Consider the following 26,892-nt stretch of genomic DNA (forward strand, 5'->3'; position numbering starts at 1 on the left):
TATTTTTTTTTTTTGATTCACTTTATTTTACATCCGCAGACACATATACATAAATCTAAACAAGAGTCATTCATACCGATAGATACTCATTCGCTCAGAGCTGATTTAGTTTATGGAGAGCGCAAGTATGTGTGCGAATCAGTCGTTTTTCATATTTCCTCCAAAGCGGACGGAGTACAAAAAAGTGCGTATAAACGTACGTTTGGTGTTTTTTTATTCACAATATTCTTATAACACAGATACACAAACATACACACGCACGCGAACACACTCTACATGCATACATTCAAACATACATATAATACCGATATAGAAACAAACAAACGTATCTACATACATATATCCATAGATACAAAGATACTTTTGTCACATTTTTACCTTTTTGGATTTCCTATTAAAATTTTCTCAAAAGTCTTTAAGTGAGGACGGTTCGTGCTCTTTAAATTTCAATTACAACAACAAAACATCTAAAGAACATTGGAAAAATCGGAAAACAAACAACAGCAACTACATTAAGATTGTAACAAAAACAGCAACAACAATAAAAGTTGACAATCAGCAGACACGTACATAAGAACGACCTTATCGAACTGTGTGCAGAAAGAACGACGTTAAAATTCATTCATTGAAAATTTTTTTCGCAAATGAATTAGTAGTTGCTGTCTTTGTTATTTTCGCATTCGTCGTCGATGTATTCGCCTCGCCGCATTCGTATAGAATAAATAAACGACTAAGAAAAAAAAAACTTGAATAAAAAAATTTTAGAATGAAAGAAACGAAGAAACTAAAAAAAACTGAATGAATTTAAAAAGTGTGAATAAATTTGAAAATAACTAAATATGTGAATATAGAAATAAAATAATTAAAAATTTCTAATAATAAAAATAAAACCAAAAGAAGAAATATTAGCAAAAACAATTAAAATTATTAATAAATAATTTAAAATTTTTTTAAAGAAAACAACAGTAATGAGTAAGTTTTCAATCAAGTAAATGTTAAAAAAAGGGGTTGGAGTATTTGTTTAAATATTTTATTTAATTGAAAAAAGAAGCAAATTAAAAAAATGGGGAAAAGACCAACGTCATCGATGAACACGGCGAAAAAATATAGAGAACAGACAAACAAATAATTGAATATCTTACAAATAAACCATAAATAAAAACGAATTTAAAAAAGAAAATACATGATCTTTTAGCTTATCGCTCTCTTTTACTAACACTTCAGCAAAATTATAAATTCTCTCTCGCACAAACACACACACACACGCGCACCTACAAACAAAAGCAGGAAAATACAATTAACGGCGAATTTATCTTATTATGTTAAACGTAAAGATCCCTAACTAATGCTCACACGCTCCCGAACACTTTTAAAAATTACTCACTTGTGTAATGGTGTGTGTGTGCTATTACTCTCTCTCTCTCACTTTTAACTCTCTTTCCTCGCCCAATTTGACTACTAAATTCTACTTTAAGGCACCGTGACTAGCGTGAGAGTGGCACGCATGCAACAAACCACCTCGACAGACATTAGTTCGAGGTAGACAGTGCGCGATACACAACCACTTGGATTTATTTCGCTTGAAAGCGTTTCTAACAAACTGTCTCGTACCATCGATCGATCCGTCGCGGGGCTGACTAACAAAATAAAAAAACAACTACACAAGAAAGAAAAAAAATCAAACAAATAAATAAAATTATAAAGAAAGAAATACCGAATGAGTGTGCGTGTTCATATAATAATCGAGTATATATCCGCCTCTGTACGTTAGCCAAAAAACAAAAAAAAAAAAAAAAAAACGTTTTAAACTAACTAACTAACAGCAACAACAAAAAGTGACCACACGTTTAGGCCTTATTTTCTTTTAAATGTAATTTATTTATAAAATATACATAAATCCTAATTACTTTAACGATCCGACGATTCCATTTTTAAGCAACGACTCATTCAGTTTTAAAGTTGTTAAACGAAATTTAAACAAAAAATTATAATAAAATAATCGAAAAGTATTTATTTAGTGCCTAAATATATAAAAATAACAACAACATAAAAAAATAAAACAAATCTTTTTTTAAATCTTTTGCTAAATACAAAAAGGAAAATAAATAAAAATTTCAATTAAACAAAAAAAAATTTTTTTTCAAAAATTTATTAAAAAAAAGTATTATCAAAAAGAAATATAAATAAAAAGAGAAGAGGAAGAAAATAATTCAAATAAAATAAAATGAAATTGTGTGAATTAAGTGTATACACGTCTACATATACCAATACAATAAATACAACTACAAATACAAAACGTAGCTATAATAAATGTATGTCTAAAACAAAATCTTCAACATCATCGTTGTTGTTTTCAAACTCTTCTTCGTCGTCGTCGTTGTTGTCGTCTTCTTCATCATCAACATCATCATCATCGTCGTAGTCGTCGTCATCGTCGTCACCGATGTTGTGTTTATATAAATGTATAATTGAAAATAATTTATGAATGAATTAAAGAAAGATAGAAGAGAAAAAAAATAATTCACAAAATCACCAACAATAACAATAACAACACTGTCTCATTATCATAAATATGTAGTAGTATGTTAAAAAAACAAATAATTTAAACAAAATCACTTTAAATTTTGCAATTTATATTACAATTTTATAAGAATTATAAAAAAAGAAATAATTATTTACAATTTTTTTTTTGAAGAAGTGCAACTGTGTGTTTTAAAAATTATAAATCCAAGAAAACGAAAAACATAAATTATTTCTTCATACATACTTCTTACTCATAGATATACACAAACAACAACAGCAACAACAAATAAACATTATAAAAACATACATTTATAAATAATACATACAACAACAAAAACATCTAATAGTAAAAGAAAAGAAAATACTTAAAAAAAACGTATCTATGTTTGTTTGTTTGAATGTATGAAATGTAAGTTTTCTTTACATACATACATATGTACATATCTGCTATTTAGATAGTTGTATATGAATCTTAAATAAGAAACCAACAAAAATAAAAACAACAGCTACAGCAACAACAACAACAACAACAACCAGCAGCGGCATATTCAACCATCTGTCATTTCCTGTCTGGATTTTGTGTGTATGTGTGTGTGTTTGTGGATTATTACAACAAGTTAAATACTAAAAGATTTAAATGATTTTTACTATTTATGTGAATCAACAACAAAAACAACAACAACAACATCATCATTAATTTTCTTTTTTTTTTTCTCTCTACTTCTTTGACTACGATTCAATTTGATTTGATTCGATTTAAATCATTGTGGAATCTATTGAAACTAACTATTCAAAATTTTTAAATACATACAACAACAGACCACAAACACAGCAATAACAACAATAAAAGAATTAAGGATTATTTTAAAACCAAAATTAATCTTCTAAAAACGGCATCGAACGAATTTTTATGTTAATTATATTGGATTGCTTTTTAAAAACAATGTAAGTTGAAATCATATTAAACTATATAGTATTATTATTATCTCAAGACCCTTGAGTTAAGGTATTTCAAATTTTATTATTGGTATCATTTCAAGACCCTTAAAACTCTTGATTTAAAAAAATATTTATATAAATTTATTTCCTGTAAAATTTTGTCTTTTTTTAAGAATGCAAAGAGGGAGACTATATTTTTTTTAGTACCAGTGTAATTTTTATCAACAATTTGGTTGGTTTCACGAAAAAAAAACACCAACAACAACAACGTTGTTGTACAATAATTTTACTAGTCACGTTAAACGGGAAGTTTCTAATTAGGGGGATATATACAATCAACTACATAAATATTTCATAAATTTAAAATATGAGCATTTACATGCATAACATTTATTAAAAAGTATTAGGAGTGACCATGAAAAAAGAAAGCAATAACAGTAAAAGATACTGTTTGAAAAGAAACTAACTATTTTTTTATAAAAAAGGCATTTCCGGTCACCTCAATTACAGCTCTGCAATTTTACAGACTTTCTTTGTAAGTGGAATATTTAAGACTCAATTTTCCAGATCAAGTCAAAAATTTTTAATTTGAATTCTAAATTGCAAACTCTAGTATATTCGACTTGATCTTTTTACTCCATAAAATTTCTTTTTGAATATTTTATCAATGAGCATTGGTATAAAGTTGCAGAATTTTATGACCTTTGACCTCGAAAATTTTGTTTAATTTGATTATTTTAGAGCTTCAATTATTCAATTATTTCATAAACTTTATTTCGTCTGATTCCTATCGAATTACTTAGAAATATCATAATGAATCAAAAGTTAAAAATATGTTCTAATCCTCATTTTCACAATTTCGAAAAATTTGTTTATTCTTAAAAGATCCATATAGTTCTATATAATCTGTAATCGAAGGAGTTCTCTAGTTAAAGCCATTAAATAAATTCTTCTTTTTTTCAAAAATATTTAGTCGTTATGTTATTAATGAAGTACTTAGAGGTCATTCACCTGCAGTTGGAGAATAAGAAAATTTCTATACAATAAAGGTCTATATAGGAACAACCTATTTCTAATTTAACCACTAGCTGAGATTAGGAACACATTTCAGGGTTTAATGGCCCTTAATAGTATTTAGGTTATATATTCTAATCTCAAATAACTCTGAGGTGTCCTCCAGAAATTGATGTCCCAGATATCGGAGTCGAATGTTCCCTATATTAGGACAGTGACAAAAAATATGGCCCACTGATTCCTTTTCTTCCTCATTTTGACAGCTTCTACAGTAGTCATTGTAAGCTAATCTAAATCTCATTGCCTGGTTATCAAATTTGGTCCGTACGCTACTTATCGAGCTTTTGTCATATCTTCTTTGTTTGAAAACATGTTGGATCATTTATCCATCTTGTCTGAGAGAGTTTGCAGAACATGTTATCTTTGAGTCTTTTACATAATCCTAGTGGAGTACCACATTAAAGGTCTATGTCCTAATCGGACAGCTGTGAACCCATTTTCGTTAGCGGTACAATTTTTTGTAGAGTCTCCGTGTCCTCGTACCCTAACGCGTACGAGTAGACCGGCATTCCTGGTCTAGTTATGATGTAGAGCATACACCTGTCAGGAACGCAATTGCATCTTGAATGTCGGTAGAGTATAGGATATCTCTGTTCGATATCTTATGATACCAGAGTCAGTTGGCCGTTGTCTGATATTTAGGAATGAATTAGATTAAAGTCATTACCGATTCTGGAAGTAATCCTAATTACTTAGACTTGTTAAAGTAATGATTAACATTTCCTGTTTATTACACTCTCTCTCTGCATTACTTAAAGACACTACAGCAAGCAGAGAGCGTATATGTAAAAGCAAGGAATCTCTTCACTTAAATAAAGAATATCTAAGGAAGTCAATATACTCCTTCTTAGGCTCCTGAACAGATTTTGGGAAATATTTTAGATAAAACAAAATTACTTCGAATCTTTTCATATCACATTTTAAAGATTTAAATAGAAAACAAATTAAGAGTGACGAGTCCCCTAACTATTAAATTTTAAATAATGATCTATTATGCATTTCGAAAAAAAATTTGCTAAAATTTACATATTTTGAAAAGATCACAATACAAGATCAGTAATGCAAATATTAATTGACACCATTTGCTCTTATTAACTGCTTATAAGATCAATTAAACATTTGTGATCGTTAAACAAAGTTCGATTTTTTTTGTTCTGCAACATAGGAGAGAGAGAAAGAGAAATAACCATTTTAAAATGTATTCATACTATATGAAGAGTCTAATGTAAAATGCAAAATTTAAATGCTATTGTGACATCAATTAAATGACGTTTTTCTTGAAAATGTCCCAAGTATTTAATGTCGGCAACTACTTATGTAAAATTTGCTATCTGTCAATATATGTATATATGTATTTCTTACGTATTAACTTTTAAATAAATTGTTAATGAGAAAGGTATGTTCTAGAGAAATGATGCAGGAAGTAAGAAACACGTTCACTTTAATTAATATAAAAAATGTAAAGCTATCTATTCCTGCTACAAATCCTTTAAAACTAAAAGAAAATTTAAAATTTTATACTAAAATCTATGACGACAATATTCATTATTGCAATCAGTTTTTTTTTACATTAGCATCATCATTTATATATCTATCGTAATAAACATTAGATTTATTATGAATTTAAAACATATTTCATTTAGCTGTGGCATTTCTTTTCATTTTCTTATTATTTTTCATACTACGTAAAAACATTTGTTTATTATAAAATTCGTATATTTACTCTTAAATTCTTTCGTTGCTTTTCATTTTGCAATTGCTATTTTGTTTTATGACATTTTTATTTTAGAAATAAGAAAAAAATGCTGTTTGCGTAGATTGTTAATGATTTTTGATTTACTTTGTTGTTGCAAGTGAAATGGTTTTTCATTTTTATCAAAAAAAAAAGAAAATTTTATAAATAAAATTAAAATATAGAACATTTTTATTACAATTGATATACATTTTTACACTAAAGTTTTCTATACTGAAGTTTATAACCAACCGGCTGATCTTGTTCAGTCTATGTTCACACTAACAATATTTTTAATAAAATTGATATGATAACAAATTTGTTTATGGATTTGTTACTTTAAGATGTCATAGATTTAAAGTTCTAAATTTAGATTAACATTATTATATGATTCGCGATCACTAACAACTACTAAACTCCTGTAAAATGTAAAGCAACAATAAATATTTTATATGTGTGAACATAGCATAAGTATTTATGATATCATTTAAATGATTTTTTGGTTGATTGGTTAACCTGAAAGTTCCCTACGCGCTACGTACGGTCAATTAGAGTTGAATAGACTCCGTTTTAACCGGACCACTTCACTTGTCAGATGTAGTATTGCATAGTATTGGATTCAGCCTGTAGCGCTGAGAAGTTTAGATATAAAGTAACTGCCATGAAAATGGGTTCAGGGTATTTTTTCTTTTTCCTGTCTTTGCAACAGCGACAGTGTTCATTAAAGGATAACCCAAGACGATATGCATGTTTACCTAGACTCCGTTTTGATCGGACCAAATCACTTGTCTGATGTAGTATTGCATATTATTAGATCCATCTTGTAGCAGTTAGAAATCATAGGATATCATTAAGCATAGATCCAGATATCTTGCCAAGGTTAGATATAAAGCAACTACCAAGAAAACGGTTATTTTTAGTGGAAAAAGCAGGACATATTTAATTTTTGTCTGTATTTGCAACAGCGATTGAAGGATACGATCCTATCACTCTCGATATATCCCATCTTCTTCGGTTTATAAGGATTCTTGTATGTTTTTCATTAAAGGAGGTCCACAATATCATGGCCCGTTTGCATGATTTATAAAACTAACGACATTTAAAGTAAAGAAGACATTTTTTGAAACATTGTAATTATGTTTATATAAACGCCTTAATATATTTCGAATACGAAAATTTGTCTACAAAATGCATTTGAAATTACATATTCATAATATTTAATGAAAAAGAAGCAATATATATACATACATATATTTATTTGTATTGCCTTTAGTAAGAGTCTGTTGTATGTTCAGACTAAAAATGCAACTGTAAAAGTAAAAACCCGGCAGTTCGCAGTGTACTTTTGGAAATATAAATGTTACATCATTAACTGTGTGATTAATATATGTTTACATTAAAAGAAAGTAAATTGATCATTTAGAGATTACAATATAACAAATTTAAAAAGGATCAATAGGCTCTTTAATAGATTACTTTTGAGGGGTTATATAACTACTTACTAAGCTAGTGGAAAGCAAGAACTGTTTTAAAGTCTAATCTTTAGAAAACTTAGGAATATTAACATGATAAATGACTTGTTCTTCCACTTACTTAAAGACACTAAAGAGACACTACTTTACTTAAAGACACTTAAGCAGGCCTATGTCTGCGTTAAAGGAAAAGAGTACTCTTTGCCGTTCACTGCTTTAAACGGCAGATTACCATGCAAATGAATATATCAATAGTTGGACACTATGAAGAGATATATTGACTTAAAAACATAAAAAAACTTCTGGGTTATTTGCCTACATTTGTATGTACATGTAAGAGCAGTAGAGTGCAACACACACACACACGAGAGATACATTTTAAGATATTTTTGTGCATAAATTTGAGGAGGTGGAGACGGTAAAATGACATCTTTCTGTTGGTAAAAATAGCAGAAATTTTCAATAAGAATGCTAAAAATAGTTTCTGTTTTGTATGAGTTGTAATTCTATTTAGTAGACTTTTAAAATTTTTCGTAATTTTGTTGAATTTACAAATTCACTTAGTTTGATATTGTTAAAAGTAAATTTGAATTTTGAAATATTTTTTTTTAATTGTATATTATTGATTTAAAAGATTTTAACAACAAACAAACATTTTAATTTCTAATAAAATATTAATATTTTGCAATTTATGCATAAATATAGATTTTGTCATAAAATCGCAAAATTTTCAAAATAGAACAAAAAAAAAAAAAAACTCATAACGTGTCACATGCAGTTTGTGCAATTGTATTCGCATTGAATTTTATTTTATTATTATTTTTGTTCTTGATACAAAAATGTTTTTCTTTATTATTTCTAATATTATTATTGTATTTAAAGCAACAACAAAAATATCTCTCTCACATAAGAAAAAAATCTATGTCTGCTTTTATCACTGTGTGAGAATATTTATTTTGCAATGCATATTTGTATGCATGTGTGTGTGTATTAGTATCTGTGTTTTTATTTTGAATTCATTCAGTAAATTAGAGATAATTGCATTTTTTTGCAATTGTTGTTGTTGTGTTCTCAGTTTGTTTTATTTTTTTTTTTTAATTTTACTTTAATTTTATGTCATATGTTTGTTGATATTTTTGCTCACTGGCCTTTTGATTATTCCACTTAATTTTTTTGCTTACATTGACAGTTTTCACTTATTTTTATTATTTTATTTTTATTAAGTCTCATTTTTTGTAGGGTACATACATAAATATGCAAAAAAAAACTCGTGCAAAAAATTATATATATTTTCTAAACATTATAAATATTTATAGGGCTATCGACATTCTTATTTACATATATTTATGAAAATACCCAATTGGAAATTGTAGTCGGAAGTTATTGTTTATTAGAGAAGTTTCACTCCCTTAAATGATACGATCTTTAGTGGATACTTAGCAAATAACATAACTTATATAATGCTTTTGCCAAAAAATCTTTCATATGACCTTTGACCTTTAAACATTTTTTAAAAACCCAGTATATTTCATTTCTTAAACTTATAACCTTTAAATCTTGTATTAGTTTTTAGGATCGTAAAATTGCTTTCGAACATTTTTATTTGTTAAGAAAAAACTCTTTCTTTGACCTTTGAACTTTAATTACTTTTAAAGCTTTGTAATAAATATTTCGAATTTAAAGTTTATATTTATACTTGTATTCAATAGTATCCTTAATCCAAAATGGTATTTATAGAGGAAAATCTCATTCTTTTGTGAAAAACTCTATTTTTGCGGAACAAACATTGACTACATCCGTTGTCATTGTATGTACGGATAGTTCTCAAATGAAATAACTAAAATATAAAATATACAAGATGTTATCAAATCAGCAAAATATAATAATGGGTTGGATGACCCGGTAGGCTAGATGGTAATGTACTTGCCTGTCAATATGGGAGTTGTGGATTTCATTCCCAGCAGGAACTCTGGTGTACTACACTACAAAGGGCTTATGGTAACCGTCACCCTGCTCGGTAAAATAACTTTGTAATTGTATTGTAATGGCTAAAATAAGGATATATTAATGTTTTACCTAAGTGGCAACACTGAACTTTGCTTTGTCGAAATGATAACACTGCGATGTTGAAATGACAATGATGCGTTCTCAAAATTAAAACTGTGGTTGTCAAAGTAACTGAATGTTATTTAAAATTTATTAACACCAATTGGCTAAATGTTAACAAACGTTGTAAGTAGGGTTCTATAAATCGACTTTTGAAAAATCGAACAATCGACTTTTTGTCGAAAAGTCGAAAAATCGACTTTGTTAATAAAAGTCGGAAAGACGAAAAAAGTCGATAAGTCATAAAAAGTTGAAAAGTCGGAAAAATCGACTATTTATAAAATACTTAAAGTCTTAAAGCCTAAAAGTCGACTTTTAATTAAATGAAAAAAGTCGAAAAGTCTACTTATAGAACCCTCGTGGTTAGCTCACTTTTAACAACAGATCATATCAATTTCGGTACTTTTCTATCGGTTTTTCCCTCAGTGTACTTCATTATTCAACTTTTAGTAAAATATAACATTTTTTGAGAAAATTTCTGATTTGAGTGAAATCTCAAAAAAGCGATATAGTTTTGAATTCTTAAACAAGTTTCGAACAAAATCTTCGTAATCATTTATAAAGTATATAAGTTCCGAAATCTTTTAAAAAAAAACCTCACATTTCAAACATCTGTAATTTGGAAAATTTTTAATAGATTTGCAGAGTAAAAAGTTAGTTGCTGTTATCAAAAAAACACTCTTCATTAAGCACAGGTGTTGAAATTACACACACACAGAAACATTAATAATATTTTATTATATTTCGATTACCAACAACAACAATTTACAAATATAAAGAATTGAAAATGTTGAAATGCATGTGATAAGTGTTTTTTTTTTTTTTTTTTTTTTTTGTTAAACAAGTCGTTGGACTTGCCTGTAATAATTGCAGTCAGTCAGTCATATGTATACGATTTACAAACTTAACAATGAACACGTTTTTTTTGTATTCAATTCAACTTACTACGTCACAAATCTGTGTATCTATAAACAATTTTGATTATTAAATTTAGTTTTTTCTTTTTTTACTACAAAGAGTTTGTTATTGTTGTTTTCTTTTACAATAATATATGTATTAAATAAACTTTTAACATTTTAGAAACTTTATTATACAAATAAAGTACAATAAAAGATAGATAATAATGTTTAGATTTGTTTTTGTTGTTTTTGTTCTAGATACACAATTTCAATCATACATTTGTTATATAGATAAACTTGGTTTAAATTGTAAGAAACCATAAGTTTACGAATAAAACAAAAAAAACTTCATTTGAACCAAGTTTGTTTTTCTTTTTATATTTTCCAACACACACACTCACACACCTTTTTTCATTTGTAAGATGGATTGAAAGTTTACTTTTTGTAGTTGTTTTTTTTATATACAATATTTTTTTGTTGTTATTGTAGAACATAGAGTGTGTGTAGTAAAACAATCATTATTACAATAAACCGGTTTGACAACAACGACTATAATAATAATAACAACAACAACAACACCACCACCAACCGCCATTGACAACCAACAAAATCACAAAAACAAAACCAAATACAACAAATTCAAGAAGAAAAAAATAAGCAACTAAAAGTGTAATAACAACTTGATTTGTAATTTAAGCAACAATAAAAACAAAAATAAAACATAAAGAAACTTAAATAAATACCTACATATACAATAAAACAAATATACAAATACACATACATAGTTACTCATATTATTTTATGTATATATGAGCTATTACCAAAATTTTTTATTCATTAACCATCATTTCATCAAAGGGTCAATGCATTCGAAAATATTAGCCATTTCCGCAATGATCGAAGCACTTGTTTTGCTCTAGTTCGTCTTTCGTCAGGTATGTTCTCTTAGTAGGCGAGAATGAAGACAGTTGTCATTTTAGTTGCCCCTTTTGTAAGCAAAAGTGTCACTTTACTATCCCCAAGTAACCTAGAGAGTAGCCATTTCATTTAAAAAATGAAGCGAACAGTTTAATTGTAATGAGATAGATATATAGATAGATAGATAGATAGATAGATAGATAGATAGATAGATAGATAGATAGATAGATAGATAGATAGATAGATAGATAGATAGATAGATAGATAGATAGATAGATAGATAGATAGATAGATAGATAGATAGATAGATAGATAGATAGATAGATAGATAGATAGATAGATAGATAGATAGATAGATAGATAGATAGATAGATAGGTAGATAGATAGATAGATAGATAGATAGATAGATAGATAGATAGATAGATAGATAGATAGATAGATAGATAGATAGATAGATAGATAGATAAATAGGAATATAGATACACTTAATTCCTAAAATAAAACACATGTTAAAACATAAGTTTTCTGTTAGTTATTTTTGGGTTCTAAACATTGGCAGTTCTGCCCTGTCTTCCAAAACTGCTGGATATATTTATTCAACAAAACTAAATGAATTGTAATAGTCAGGCTTTTGTTGAAATTAGAGCCCAATGCGTTGGGAGTTTAACATAAGTTCCGCTTTATCACTATCTGGCCCGATAGCTTCCTACATATACATATTTCTTCTGATCTAGTACATACAATGTGTCAGTTTCCTTCATATATGAACCTAAATCATTATGGCGATCACTGGATTGACTGTCTTCATGTGTTTTACATCCAGATAACTTAAATTTCTGAATATTTAAAAGAGCTAGATGTAAGATATCGGTCGACTTGTATTTCTTCTGATCTAATATATACAAGGAGTGAGTTGCCACCATTTACGAACTTAAACCAATAGACTGCGCAAAAGATCCTTAATTGGTTAGCAGTGCTTTTGATCCCTTCTTAACAAAACTAATTTAATTAGAAAATTAAAGAGCTTATAGTCCCCGTAATTCTGGACGATAAATTTATAACTGTATTACAATAAAAACAAACAGGACTAAATACTTTGCAAACATGGAAAAATTTTTGAACGTAAAAGGGTTAAAATTAGGTTATTTTACTAAAATAGCAGAAAACTTTTAAAAGGGAAATACATTCTAGAATAGCGGATGTTCTTTAATAAAACAAATAGAACAGAAAATGGAAAATATAACATTACAATTATCTTTGAATTTACAAAGTGTCTCTATACTTTCACTGTATAGACCAAAAAGAAAGAGATCAAGAGAACTTTCAATATTGTAATGTAAAATGTGGCTGCTTTTATTTATTGGTTCTAGTCGGTCATTAAAACAAAATAAACAAATAGAAAAAAATAAGAAATTATTATTTTTCTGTTTTACATAGTACTCGGTGTGTAGGCTATAAATGAATTTTTGGTATAACGGACAGACTCAATATCTGTTTATCTGTCTATATGTACGTATGACCAACCGTTTGTATGCATGCCTGCCTGCCTGACTGCCTGTTGTGGGCACAATTATAATATTTTGCCTTTGGATTCGCGTGCATGGTGTTTTTGTTTTTATGAATGCGCTCTGCTGACGATGATTTTTGTGTTGGCATCAGCAAACACAAACATGTGATTTGAATTTATAAAAATTGCAAAATCTTATTTTAAATCTATATTTAAATTGTTGTCAATTTTAAAAATTTCCTAAGATCTATTTTAAGCTTTAACACAAATTTAAGAGGCAGTCAGGCAGGCAGTTGTATGTATGTATGTATGTATGTATTAATGTAGATGAGTTAGTAGCAGAATTAGAGGCGACACTAGGAAAATATAAACAGCAATCACAACAACAGCAGCAAGAACAAATTACCAAAATGAAAGCATTCAAAAATAAACAAAATACATACATAAGTATATAGAAGAAAAACAAAAACAAATATTTATACTTAAAAACATACTTATAGATATACATAAATACATAATTTATATACAACTTGTAAAAATATTATTATATATAAATTATATTTTTTTTACACTTAAAGAAAAAGTTTTATTGAATGTAATTTAAGCCATCATCGTAAAATGTGTACACGAAATTTAACAATATTATGCTCACTGTAAACATTTCTAATGTTGTTGCAAATATATAATGTTCAAGTAATCATTTAAAGAATGATATTTATATAAATACAGCAAACAAGTATATGTTTGTTATAACAATAAAAAAAAACATTTGCTGTTAATATAATATGATTGCAAAAACTAAATATATGGTTAATGTAATAATATTATGGTTGAATTTTGTGTTTTAATTTCAAAGTTATTGTTGTAAACTACTTTTTTCTCTTAATGTTGGTTGATTGGTTATCGTGGTAGTTTAGTAGAGTCGAAAGGACTTCATTTAGACAGGACCACCCTAGATGGCATTAGATCTAGAGAAATGTCAATTTGTTATTAAGTTGAAACCTACATATCTCGCCATGGTTGGATATGAAGTGAATGCCAAGAAAACAGTTTAAAGGCATTCACAGTGAAGATGAAAGACCGTTCTTCTTTTCCCGTAACTACGACAGTACTCATTGAAGGGGAGCCCAATCTGACTTGAATGTCTAGAACCCAGTGTCCCGTTATTTTTGCTATTACTCTCGATATATCCCTGCTACTTTTGGTTTGAAGCAAGAATCTGAGAATGCTGCTTTTGATTAAGCCTAACACAGTTGCTACTAAAACGGCTTAGGGGATATCAAAAGCAAATTCTGTTCTGACAGGGTCATCTTCCTGGTCATTTCCATAATAGTCTCTACAAGAAGGGATCCAAATTAGGGCAATGTCAGACAGGCAAACCACCCTTGACAGATCGTTCTTGCGCTGTCTGACTAGTAGGGAAATTGCAGTGTATGAGTTTAAAGGAAAAACAGAAGAAGTCAATAGAAATTGCTATGTTGCCACGAATACTTAGATCTTATAATACCCTACAGGCTGACATTATCGTCAATTCATCAGCCTGAAAAAAACACTATAGTTATTTAGAAGATGATACATAATTATGCCAGCTTCTGGTTGTATATTTCTCCAAGTGTAATCTGTCAATCATTTTTGTTAAGTAAAAGGCGTATTTACTTGTATGTAAATGTGTACAATATGTACATATATACATTTATTATGATTGCGCCTCTAAGGAAATCCTTTAGCATGAAAATATAAAAAATATAGATTTTTTTTAAGAAATTACAAATTTTAATAAAACTGTGTCGACAGACGTTTTCTTTTTTTAAAGCAATTTATGCAAAATTTTCACTTTACTCATCCAAACTTATAGATATTTATGTATTTCTGTCTGTCTGTGTATGTTGGTGTTAGTAATTAAAAAGAAATTTAAAAACTAAAGAGGAAAAAATAATTCATAAATAAAAATGTCTGTATTTCACAATTTTCAAAAACCCATGCATATTTTATTTCTTTCGTTTTTAAGGAACACATGTACATTAAGAGACAATCCTACATACCAGCAAACATACATATGAGTAGTATTTCTTCTTTTATTTTAATTTTTTTTTTTTGTCTTTTCTTTTTATACTTGTACACAAAAATAGTTGCGGATATCCGGTCATAAACAACGTTTAGCAAATCAAAGCAAACATTGCCAGCCACCACTCATCGCAAACGTTTGAAATTAAAAAAAAAAAAGAAAATAAAATATAAAAAATAAAATGTTAAAGTATTTGTGTATAAATGTGTGGATATATATGTACATACATACTGACAGCAACAACAACAACAAATTATAATATTTCAGACACCATACATTCAACAACAATAATAAAATACTATAAAATTCATCGTGTTCATTTAGAAATGTACAATTTTTCTATGAATAATTTCCATTTCCACTTCTAAATCAACAACAGCAACAACAACAACAACACACTGACTGTATGAATAGAAATGAACAGAAAAATGTGTTCTATTCAAACAACAACAAAACCCTACAACTCATAATTTGCTTTCAAAACTTAATTGTATTGTATTATAGCTGTGTAGTTGTTGTTGTTATTGTCTTCTATTAAATATATATTTTTTTGTAGAAATTTGTAACTATTTGACAACACTGTGCACGTTCTATGACCGTCAATTCACGATCATAACAATAAATGTTTCCATATTTGATCCATGTTTGAGTGACATAATGTTCAGGTGCTTGTTTTCATTTCCGTTCCATATTTGAACTATACACTGCTGTGAGGAGCTGAATTAAACGGTTTGTTCTCTGTGTGTGTGTGGTGCTTGTACTGAATGAAATATTTTTCTTTCTAAAATCAATTAAAAACCATTTGGTAGCTATAAAATAAAATCTTTTAGCAGTAAAACGTTAGTTGGGTTCTTTTCAACTTTTTAGTTTTTTTTTTAATTGTTTAGTTAAGTTACCCTTTAAGAATTCGTAATTATTATTTAGAAATTTATATGTATTTTTAATTAAAATTTTAAATAAATTAATAAAATACCCCTGCAGCATATTTAATAAGTTCCATAAAAAGAAAGTAATTTTAAACTAATTGAATTGAATGTTAATAAAAAGTTTTTAAACTGGACTCTACAGAAAAAACTAAATATTTAATTACTACATCTAAGATTCAAATCAAGATCAATTTGCGATCTTAAATAACTACCAACATACATACATATGTGATCGTTATAAGATGCCTCAATTTAACCTATTAGACAAACAACCATCAAACTTTGCGATCGTTATTATATAGCCTAATCTCTTAATTAAATTACGATCAATATTTCCGATAGAATGCTTCTGAAATTTCACCTGTTGCTATTGTCCTGCTTACCTAGAATGCAACAACAAATGTTTAGTTAGCCTTGAAACCAATGTCAAATATTGTTTACACTGTATAGCGGCCTACGGCTTTAAAGAAAATGAAATTTCGAACAAATACATCTTATAGAATTCTATTGAAATCGATTTAAATTCAGAAGAATATCTCAAGTACTTTATTTTTATTTCCGTTCTTCATAGTTTCTAAAACATATTGTATTTCTTTGGAAAAATAAAAAATGACACTTGGCATATATTGAGTAGGTACTTGAGAATATCGAAAACTCATTACTTTTGCAGCACTAAAGTGCTAAAGATTTAAAATTAAACATTTTTATCGAAAATACTTGATAAAAGGCCTTAAGAAGCAAATAGAGCGGAAGTTTTCTTCCTTGTTTACATTCTCTGAAAATATTTGATTAATGTTTTTCTACACCATGACTGAGGATCGTAAAAAGGTATTGTCTGTAGATGGCCGGCTAATCGAAATATAGAACTATTTAACTTCTAGTGATTTGACTGACAGAATCTTAAAAACATCTACATAGAGGGAAAAATATATACGACTGGTATTAAATTGACACCAAAGTGTTTATAATTTTGTTGCCAATAGTGAGCTTATAGCGTATGTGTATAAAATTTAGATTTCGACAACGAATTGCTGTAATATTGACAACGGATGAATTTGAAAGTGAAAGTGGACAACGGATGTTATTGAAATATTATAAACACTTTGGTGTCAATTTATAATTTGGATTATTGATCATAGAACGATCTTATCAAACCGAAAGTATCCGAAAGGATCCATATTAAAGCATTCAATAGCGATCGTCATATCTCTTAAACACGTTGCCTGTATTACTACTTTAATTAACAAATGATATGATATAAAGTGAAATATCGATTCTATTCTAAACTATGACAATAAGATGTAGACATCTCCATAGAATCTAAATGGACCTATCCGTACAATGGCCAAACAAGGATAACTAAAAGATGTTGTATAGCTACCTAGGCCCTAAAAATTCTAGTAATTCTCATGAAGTTACAAACTCAATGACAAACATAAATTATCTTCTTTCTTCCCAAAACATTTTATAAAATTTGTTTGAATGTATGTGCGTTAATATTATTGTTGTTCCTGTAAAGAAATTTAAAAAAAATGTCTAATACTCTTAACACTACCAGGTACTTTAAACAAATTTTTGAAAAAACACCCACACAGATGTTTTTAATGTATAAACAAAATATCTTCCTACTTACTTTATTATAAATATATATACACATGGAAACAAACTTAGGTATATCCTGTTGGTAAGGTAAATATGTATGTGTGGGTGTTTTACAAGGCGCGTCTATACCCACTTTTAAAATGAAGTGCTTGTTCGTGCTTAAGAGCTGGAAAGTGGATCGTGAAATTTTATAATATTTAACAAAAAAACCAACAACAACTTGCCAGCAACTTGCAAAAGTCTGTTCATTATCCTCAAAAATTTTTAGTCTAATATACATATTTATCTATACTTTTATATTTTAGAAAAATGTAAAAGAAAAATCATTTACCTAATTAGCATGGTGATTGATGTCATTGAATTTAAGTGTTAATGGAAAGATAGATATTTATGCAAACACATACATACACACTCATACTTAAAAGCAATATTGACGTCATTACTTAAAATTTCGTCATTGTTATTAATTGTCTAAAGGACATAGATAATATTAAATTGGAAAATGTTATTTCCACAGGATTTTGTAACATTAATATACACATTTAGTAAATATCCTTTAAACTTTGACATTCCCTACTGACGAACTGCTAACTTGTAACCTATTATTTAAGTAAATCCATTTCATATATTCATTTTTTTTCTTTTTATTTCTCACTACTTCTGCTGAACTATAATTTTCTGCATAAATCCACTCACTGTCTGTTTAAAAATTTAATTAATGACTTTGCTTTACCTTCAATTGCTTCCTTTTTGACACAATTCTTTTATTTCTATTTGCTGCTGCAGGATGTTTGTTTAAATATTTATGTATATAATTATGCATTTGGGAGAGTGGCTGGCTCTTTATTTGTTAGTTTGTTTGTCTGCCTGTTGGTTTGTTTGTCAGTAAGTCGTTCGTCTACTGCTCAGAACAAGAGTAGAAGAGCACATTAATAAAATCGAAACTCACGTACATTTATACATACAAACATACATACATACATATGGGTGTATTATGTATGTGGACTCTTAAGAGGTTCATTAAGAATATTGGCCAAAGAGGAAAATGACAAAGTACCATACTTAGGGTACCCACTCATAAGATACAAAGAACAAAAGACAGCTTGATGATTCTTTTTTTTTCATTTTTGTTTTTGTTGTTTTTTTCATTCTTTAAGTCTAAAACGTTATAGATGTAGTTGTTATTGTTGTGATTTTATCCTTTACTTTAGCACAATCATTTTGCTTTAAGAAGAATAAACCTGACAATTTGTACGCACAATCTACTCATTTTCATACATTTTACACATCACATACACATAGACATTATAACAGGTGTGCAAAAGAATGTATTCCTTTTCTGAATTAAAAAATTAATATTATCAGTAAATCTAATCGGAAATATTTAATGTTCACAGAATCATAATTTTGTTCTGTCACGTTAAACAATCTTATAACCAGAATAAATAGGACCTTTGGCGACTCCGATGTTAATGTATCAATATACAAAATCCAATATTCCAAAATAAAATAATATGGTTGTCAGATCTTACAAAGTTGGCAGAAAAATATGCAGAAAATGTCAACAATTTTCGTTTTGAAACGTTGTTTTAAGAAAAGTATTTCAGACAATGTTCCAAGACAAAATTTTAAAGTTGAAAAGGTTATTAGATATTCTTTGATCATTTTTGACAACATTGTAAGATTTAATACGTTAAAGTTTAACTTTGATCGTAACATAAAATACATAAAAACTTTGTTATCACAAATGAATGAAGTCTTTTATAACTTCTGAATCGACTATGTTTGTAGACATATACGAGAGTATAACGATAACTTAAGTTTATTATATAAGTTATATTCAGCTACCTGAAGAAACGACAATAATAACAACAAAAAATCAGAAAAAAATGAAAAACTAAAGAAATACAAGTCAAAGAAGTGAAAAATAAGTAATCGTACAAACAAACAAACAGACAGACATTTATGTATGTTTACGATTACGACTAACAGCTGTAAGAATCTATGTGTTTTTGAATGTGTATGTGTGTGTGTCTATAGTACTAGATATCTTATAGCACTTCTTAAGGTCGATCACTTTTGTTCGTATATTTTGTACATAGCGTTAACTGAAATGCAATTAGTTTTAACAGGTATTATGTGTTACATAAATGTTGCAAATCAAACGATATAGAAGAAGACTTATTCTATTAGAATAACTCAGATCTGTTTCTCTATACACCAAACATTTAGATTTTGAATACTAGCACGATTTGTTGTCGAGACCCTTGCCAAATTGACCTACTATATATCAAATACTAGAAAACATTCTGAAATATATCGAAAGCGTATGTGTGTGCTACTAAATATGCCCAGCAGTTCGAGGGGATAATCCCTAATCAATAACTGTTCGAACATGTGCTTGTGATAGGAAGAATATAATCAGATAAATAGTCCTAGAAAGGAATCAATATATGTGGATAAATCTTTCGCTTTTGTTTAAGCGTCTCCTCTTTTGATTACTTGAAAACAGTAACGTAACTACTTACTGTCACCGATCTTCGAACTACTAAAGTTAAAACTATTTTTACTCTCGTCTATAAAGCATCCATTCGTTTTTCTTAACGAAAAACGAATTAGAGCGTACCAGGTGGTTAGACGTTAGTGGAAATTACTGCTGGATAGTGTGTTGTAAGTAACACATACGAGCAGCATAAAAATATAAACATATGTACATACATTCATACACTGTTTAAATAAATAGACATTATTCCATCTGTTCTTTCAACATTTCTTTAACAATACCCACACATTTTTATTCAGCTACACTCACTCACTCGCATAAACTAATATTAAATATATATATTTATTGTATGTTTGAATTATATATGTATGTATATATACAAACATAGATAAATATTTTATTTTACTCCTCTATTCCCTTTAACATTTCGTTTTGTATTTGCTGTAATACGAGTATGATTTTATTTGTTATGACTTAGTTTTTTGTGAAATGTTGGTGCCTTCCTTTTGAAATTTAGCTTCCCATTTCAAAATTTGTTCTAAGAATGGCATCTAATGATTCCAAAAAGTCAAATGATAACTTTTAAAAAGGTGATAACTGTTTACTTGGGTTATTCTCAATTCAATATGTTATTTCCTTGGTGAAATTCATAGTTCCCTGCAATTGGAGATGGAAATGCTTCATTCATTCAACTGAGTAAACTAACTGATCATGGTTCTGTATCGCATATTATTCGCAAAACAACTTCTCTTAAAAATAAATTTCGATTTTACATCTTTCGTAAATGGATACGTCTAACAGCCTTCAGGTTATGTGTAGTAAAATTAGTTCTTATTGTAGCTCTAGTCTCAATCAATTAGAATAGTTCAGATTCCGTTTTGAACAGATCACTATAGAATCAAACGAAAGCAGATCAATCAATATCACATCTAGTTAAAAGAAGAAACATTTGTCAAATATAATGGCATCATCAAGGTTAATTAGGATCAGATTAAAAGAAAAGTCAATAGGATCGCATAGATTTCATTTCCTGCAGATCAAGAAATCAAATAGAAGTCAGTTTCCGCTATTTATTTAATTTTGCTTGAGTATTGTTTATTAATTAAAACGAACAATATTTAAGCAGATCACTATCAAAACAAGCGAAATGAAACTTTGATGTTTTGAAGTCAAATAGAATCTCAGAGATTTAATTTTGAGCAGCCCAACAGTTGAAAGCAACATTGGTCCAACATAAGGACATCATTAAGGATAAGATCATACTTAAAGAAAAGTCATTAGGAACGCATAGATTTCGTTTCGAGCAGACGCCTCATACTCGTCACATATTAGGGTTGCGGATCAAGAGATCTCATAGAAGCCAATTGCCGCTATATAACTAACTTCGATTAAGTATTGTTCACTAACACTTTCTAACACTTTCGCGTATTAAATCGGTACCGGAAACTTTTAAATCCATATTGATATTAACAATTACTTTTGAGGATTTCTTTTATAAATAATTGTGGTAAACAATTGAAATTAATAATATATGAATAATTTTTGTGTTTTTTTCACTTTTTCAAAGTCTTAATTAATATGTACAAAAAAAAAACAACTGTTTACTTGCTAAACAGTAAACTTCCGCTTTTTGGCGATAAGAGAGGTGTATAAATGTGTATCAGGGTTAAAAAATTTAATTTATACAATTCATTTAAAAAAAAAGCCTAAATAAATGGTGGTACTTTTTCAGTAATATAATTGTATACATGTTTTCCTATTTCTGTCATACTTCTTTAAAATGAAAATAATTTGTAAACTTTCCTTTATTAAGCTCTAGCTATTATATTAAATTTATGTTATAGAAGATTTAAGTTAATTTACATATTTATAAAAAGAAATCAATAATGTTTTATTTTTGGTTTCGAAGTGTAAAATTATACAGAGATAGGCATGGAGGATGTGTGTATGTACGTTTGTATTTAAACCTAACATGTGCATATTAAACAATAGTTTTATTTAAAAAAATTTGTAAATATATATTAAAGTAAAGCAATAAAAAGATACTTATAAATACATACCTATGTACATAAAAGATGCTTGGAATTTCTAGTTAAAATAAAAACAACTACAACAAAAACATCATAATCGAAAAACATAAAGAAAAATAAATAATTAACACAATATACGCCCACTTATTGACGTCATATCCGGCACTCAAAATCAAATAAAAATAAAAGAAATACATATTTACAGCCATACATACACACTCTCTAAAGCACACACACACAGCAACATACATATATAGACACTAAAAGAGAAACAACAAAATACCCAAGAGAACTTCTTCATTTGGGTATAATTTAAAAAAAATGGTCAACAACCACATTTAACAAAAAGAAAAAAATTAACATTCAAGAAATTTTCAAAGCAAATCAGCAAATTAGTATTCCGAAACGTTTACGGTGATATCGGAAATGGTCTCTATAGACAGAGGGAATTATGACTTAAAGGAAATCAAAGATTTTATAAATTAAAATGAATTGTTAATATAAAACCTAGACATAACAATCTAGTAGCAGTTAAATTTAGTTAAATACAAATTGTATAACTAATAGAAGATACAGACTGCCTAGGGGTAGAGTTTATCATAAATAATGAGTTAATGTGTTATAAAAATTCATTTAATGGTTATTAAGAAAACTTGTACGTAAACTATTGACCTTGGCGTGGTTCTGGCTCATTGTCGAATTTTAATTTCATTTCTCTTAATTTTATTTATTCTTTCTGTTTTTTTTTGTTTATTACGATATAATCTTTAACAGTTTCTATTAAACAAAAATATATTCGTATAAAAACAAATGAAATATACAAACATTTATACATACTGCAGATAAATCGTATTATACCTACATACTATATATATATATACATATTCATACATACATATGTATATTTGTATGAATGAATGTACATCTATTTGTAGTTTGGATGCCAAATTAAATGTTTAAATTTTGTTCATTAATAAATGCCTCTTCTCATTTAGCACTTTGTGTGAAAAAATTCATTCAACAAATACTTGTTCAATACATATAGAAACACAGACCAATACATTCCTAGGTAAACAAATACACTGTGCGAAAATATCATACAAAATTAAATGAAAATATAATTTTAACCTAAAACTTAAATAAAAGTTTAGATAAATACACAAATAATTAACATTTTCTTTAAAATTCTTTTCTTTGCAGAAAGCGATCAAATTATTGGTGGATACAAGAAATAAACATCTATATAATTGATCAAAATCTTCTTAAGTAATTGAAGAGTACGAATTCTAAAGCTCTGTTAAGAGGATGAGGAAAACTGATGATCCCCGGAGAAGATATCGAGGGGATTGAGGTTTTAAACATAATTACTTAAACGCTACATGGATCGCAGAAATGGCGGCGATCCCTTGGCGCCTCCCCGGCCCCCTAAATTGTTACCTAAAGTCCATCGTCCTAGAGCTCCCGAGCCGGAGATGATGAGCGCAGTGTCTCAAACAACTTCACAGACAACACCAGTAGCAACAGCATCAGTAGCAGCAACAGCAACAGCAGGCGTAGCAGTAACAAACGTAGTGAACACACCTCAATGTACAAACCAATCAGATTTAAGTAGAAATAATAATTTGAATCAGCCGCATCATTTAAGTAGTATTAATAGCACATCCTCGTTGTGGTCCTCTTCAGTGGCGAATTCAGCGTCAACAATTCCAACGACAACGACGAGTCCACCAGCAACGGTACCCTTAGTTGCCAACAACATTAGATACAATAGGGTCAGTTATAATAATAATCATATTGGAAACATTGATGTTGTTACCCAACAGCCCACACAGTTTGACGATTATCAAATACATCATTTAACTTTCTTACCACAAAGACCCTGTAATCTAAGCCGAAACAACAGTCACGTTAGCTCATCATCGTCCTCATCTTCGGTAACAGTTTCGAATAGTTTTACGAGACGTCGACCTCCACCGCCAACACCTGGAAGCGCTGGTTCGGCAGTACCACTACTTACTATTAGTGGCAACAATAACAACAATAACAATTTCCTTAATCATTTCCATAGTGCAGAACCGGTACCAACATCTCCCGTCACACTGGCGCAACCGCGACCCGAATCCGAACGGCTCGCCAATGAGTATGTGGACACTCCATTGCGAACGGCCCAACAGCTGCAGAATGCGACACGAATGCAACATCCGGCCGGTCAACATGACAACGGTCAGACGACGACGCATCACCTGCTGTTGTTGCCGCAGCGTGAACTTCGTCAACAGCAGCAACAACAGAGCCAAAACCATCAGCACTTACATCGACTTGCCGGAACTGCTGGTTCAGCGAACGCAACGATGGGTATTGATGGCACTGACGGTCTTTTACATTCGCAGCACCACCACCACAACATCCACAATCACCAAACCCATCATCAACTTCATAATCCCAAAGCGTCAACAAAACCTGCAACGGTGACGGAGAAGCTATCTCCGAAACCAGAAACGAGGGGATTTCTAACGCCTGGTATACAGCCCATAAATCAACCTATCACCAAACAACCCGCCTTATCAAACACCGACAACGCTTGCAAGTTTGCGAAGGAACTACCCGCTCTCGACGAGTTACTCGACATACACAGCATTGCAACCGGTATATCAACGCCGCAGGGCATGGTCTCCGCTGTCAATGGAGCCAGTCCTTTGGGTACACCCATTGTCATTGGTAGCAGCGATGCCCCGTCATCACTCAATCCAATCACTTGCCCACGCTGTGATCGCTGCCGTTGTGAACAATGTCAGAGTCCAAGACCGCTGCCCCAAACATGGGTCTGCAACAAGACCTGTCTTTGCAGTGCTGAGTCCATAATAGACTATGCATCCTGTTTATGCTGTGCTAAAGCGCTTTTCTACCATTGTGCCCGCGACAACGACATGGACTGTGACGATAGTTCCGGCACACCATGTGTTGATAACCCCTGTTCGTGTGGTCCCTACAAACGCACTCAAAGATGGGGTTGGTTGGGCGCTCTATCTCTCGTCCTACCATGCCTGTGGTGTTATTGGCCTATGCGAGGTTGTGTGGCAATGTGTGAGAAATGCTATGGCAAATTTGCGAAGCGAGGTTGTCGCTGTCAACAAATTGGTTCCACATCCAGCATGTTTCCCATTACATCAGCCTCTAATGGCGCAAACATTGTCGTTCTAAGCAATGGTACTGGTCTGCAAAGCAACACAAACGGCACAACCAAATCATCAGCAACAAGCGGTAATCACCATCATATTCACCACAATGACTGCAGTACTACAAGTAGAATCCTGCGCAAAGGCGACCTAACACCAGAAAAAAGATTACTAGACTCCAGTCCCGAGTATTAGAACAATGTCTGAAATTCTGCTAAAAATCTATAGTAAAATTTGTGTGCCTGGAGGAGTGTAAGCCGAAGTTCACACATTTCAAAGGTGGTGTTTTGAAGATTTTTTTAAGTGCGAAAAGTTAAAAAAACAAATTATGTTAAAAATTCAAAGCATTTATGATGTAAATAATGTACATGTTTATATATTAATTAATAATAAAGTAAAATAAATTTAATTAAAGACAAAACTAAATTAACTCAAAATAATGTATGTATTTAGATAAAATCTCACGCTACTACAACTTTCAATTATTATTATTTCAAAAATAATAATAATGAGCAAAATAACTAATGCGTCTAAAAAAAAGAAGATAAAAGAAATAATGTAATAAATTATTCTAATTGTAATTGTAATGTATTAACAAACCAACAACTTAAGTAATAATAATAATGATCTATCTAACGGAATGTATCTATAAGATGGACCGTTTAGATTTAGATTTTGAAGATGTTTTGCCATTTTGTTAACATTTTTCAATAAGTGTTTTTAACTGAAAATGGCCAAGTAGAAAACATACAAATTAAATACCAAATTCTCTTTTTAAAACTTCAACACCACCAACAACAACATTTACATACATACATAAATACATACATACTTACATGCATACAAACATAAAAACACATACACAAAACGATTAAGATAAATACCAATACATATTAATTAAAAATAAATTAAAAATAAAAACACAATTAACTAAAACTAATAAAGAAGAAGAAAAAACAAAAGTACGAAATTAGCAAGAAAAATTAATGTAAAACTAAAATTAAAAAAATTAATAATGAAAAACAAAAAAAAAACTAAACTGAAACTAATATTATTATAATTATTATACATACAAACAAAACATATTACATACTACGAGTATAATGTACTACATACATACTATACGATACTATCTATTAGCTATTTTATGTATGAAAGAAAAAAAATATTTAAATGAAAAAATATATAAAATAAATTTTAAAAAATAATAACCAAAGACTGCAAACAGATAATTATTAATAATTAGAAATGTTTAAAAAAGAAACTAAAAACAAAATATAAATACATACACAGATACATACATACAAACAAACAAATATAGTAAATGAGGAAATAAACAAATCAACATAGATACAGAAATGATCACACATGCATTCACGTTCAAGTTCTATCGTATCAATATAACAAACAAATTTTAAA

The 26,892-nt window shown here is 29.3% G+C and overlaps 1 protein-coding gene across 2 annotated transcripts; it reads left to right on the top strand.

The window, feature by feature from the left end:
* The first annotated feature begins 177 nt into the window (after positions 1-177).
* LOC111690702 (protein sprouty) lies at positions 178-26,892 on the top strand. 2 transcript variants are annotated; one of them, XM_046951226.1, is made up of 3 exons: positions 178-196; positions 3,343-3,468; positions 23,498-26,892. In XM_046951226.1, the coding sequence occupies exon 3, from the start codon at positions 23,677-23,679 to the stop codon at positions 25,666-25,668; it is 1,992 nt and encodes a 663-aa protein (XP_046807182.1). In that variant the 5' UTR covers positions 178-196; positions 3,343-3,468; positions 23,498-23,676; the 3' UTR covers positions 25,669-26,892. The 2 variants fall into 2 exon arrangements, with proteins under 2 accessions (XP_046807182.1, XP_023309008.2); XM_023453240.2 differs by lacking the exon at positions 178-196 and having other exon boundaries at positions 2,108-3,468.

The sequence above is a fragment of the Lucilia cuprina genome, chromosome 5 (genome assembly GCF_022045245.1).
Source record: "Lucilia cuprina isolate Lc7/37 chromosome 5, ASM2204524v1, whole genome shotgun sequence".
Lineage (NCBI taxonomy): Eukaryota > Metazoa > Arthropoda > Insecta > Diptera > Calliphoridae > Lucilia > Lucilia cuprina.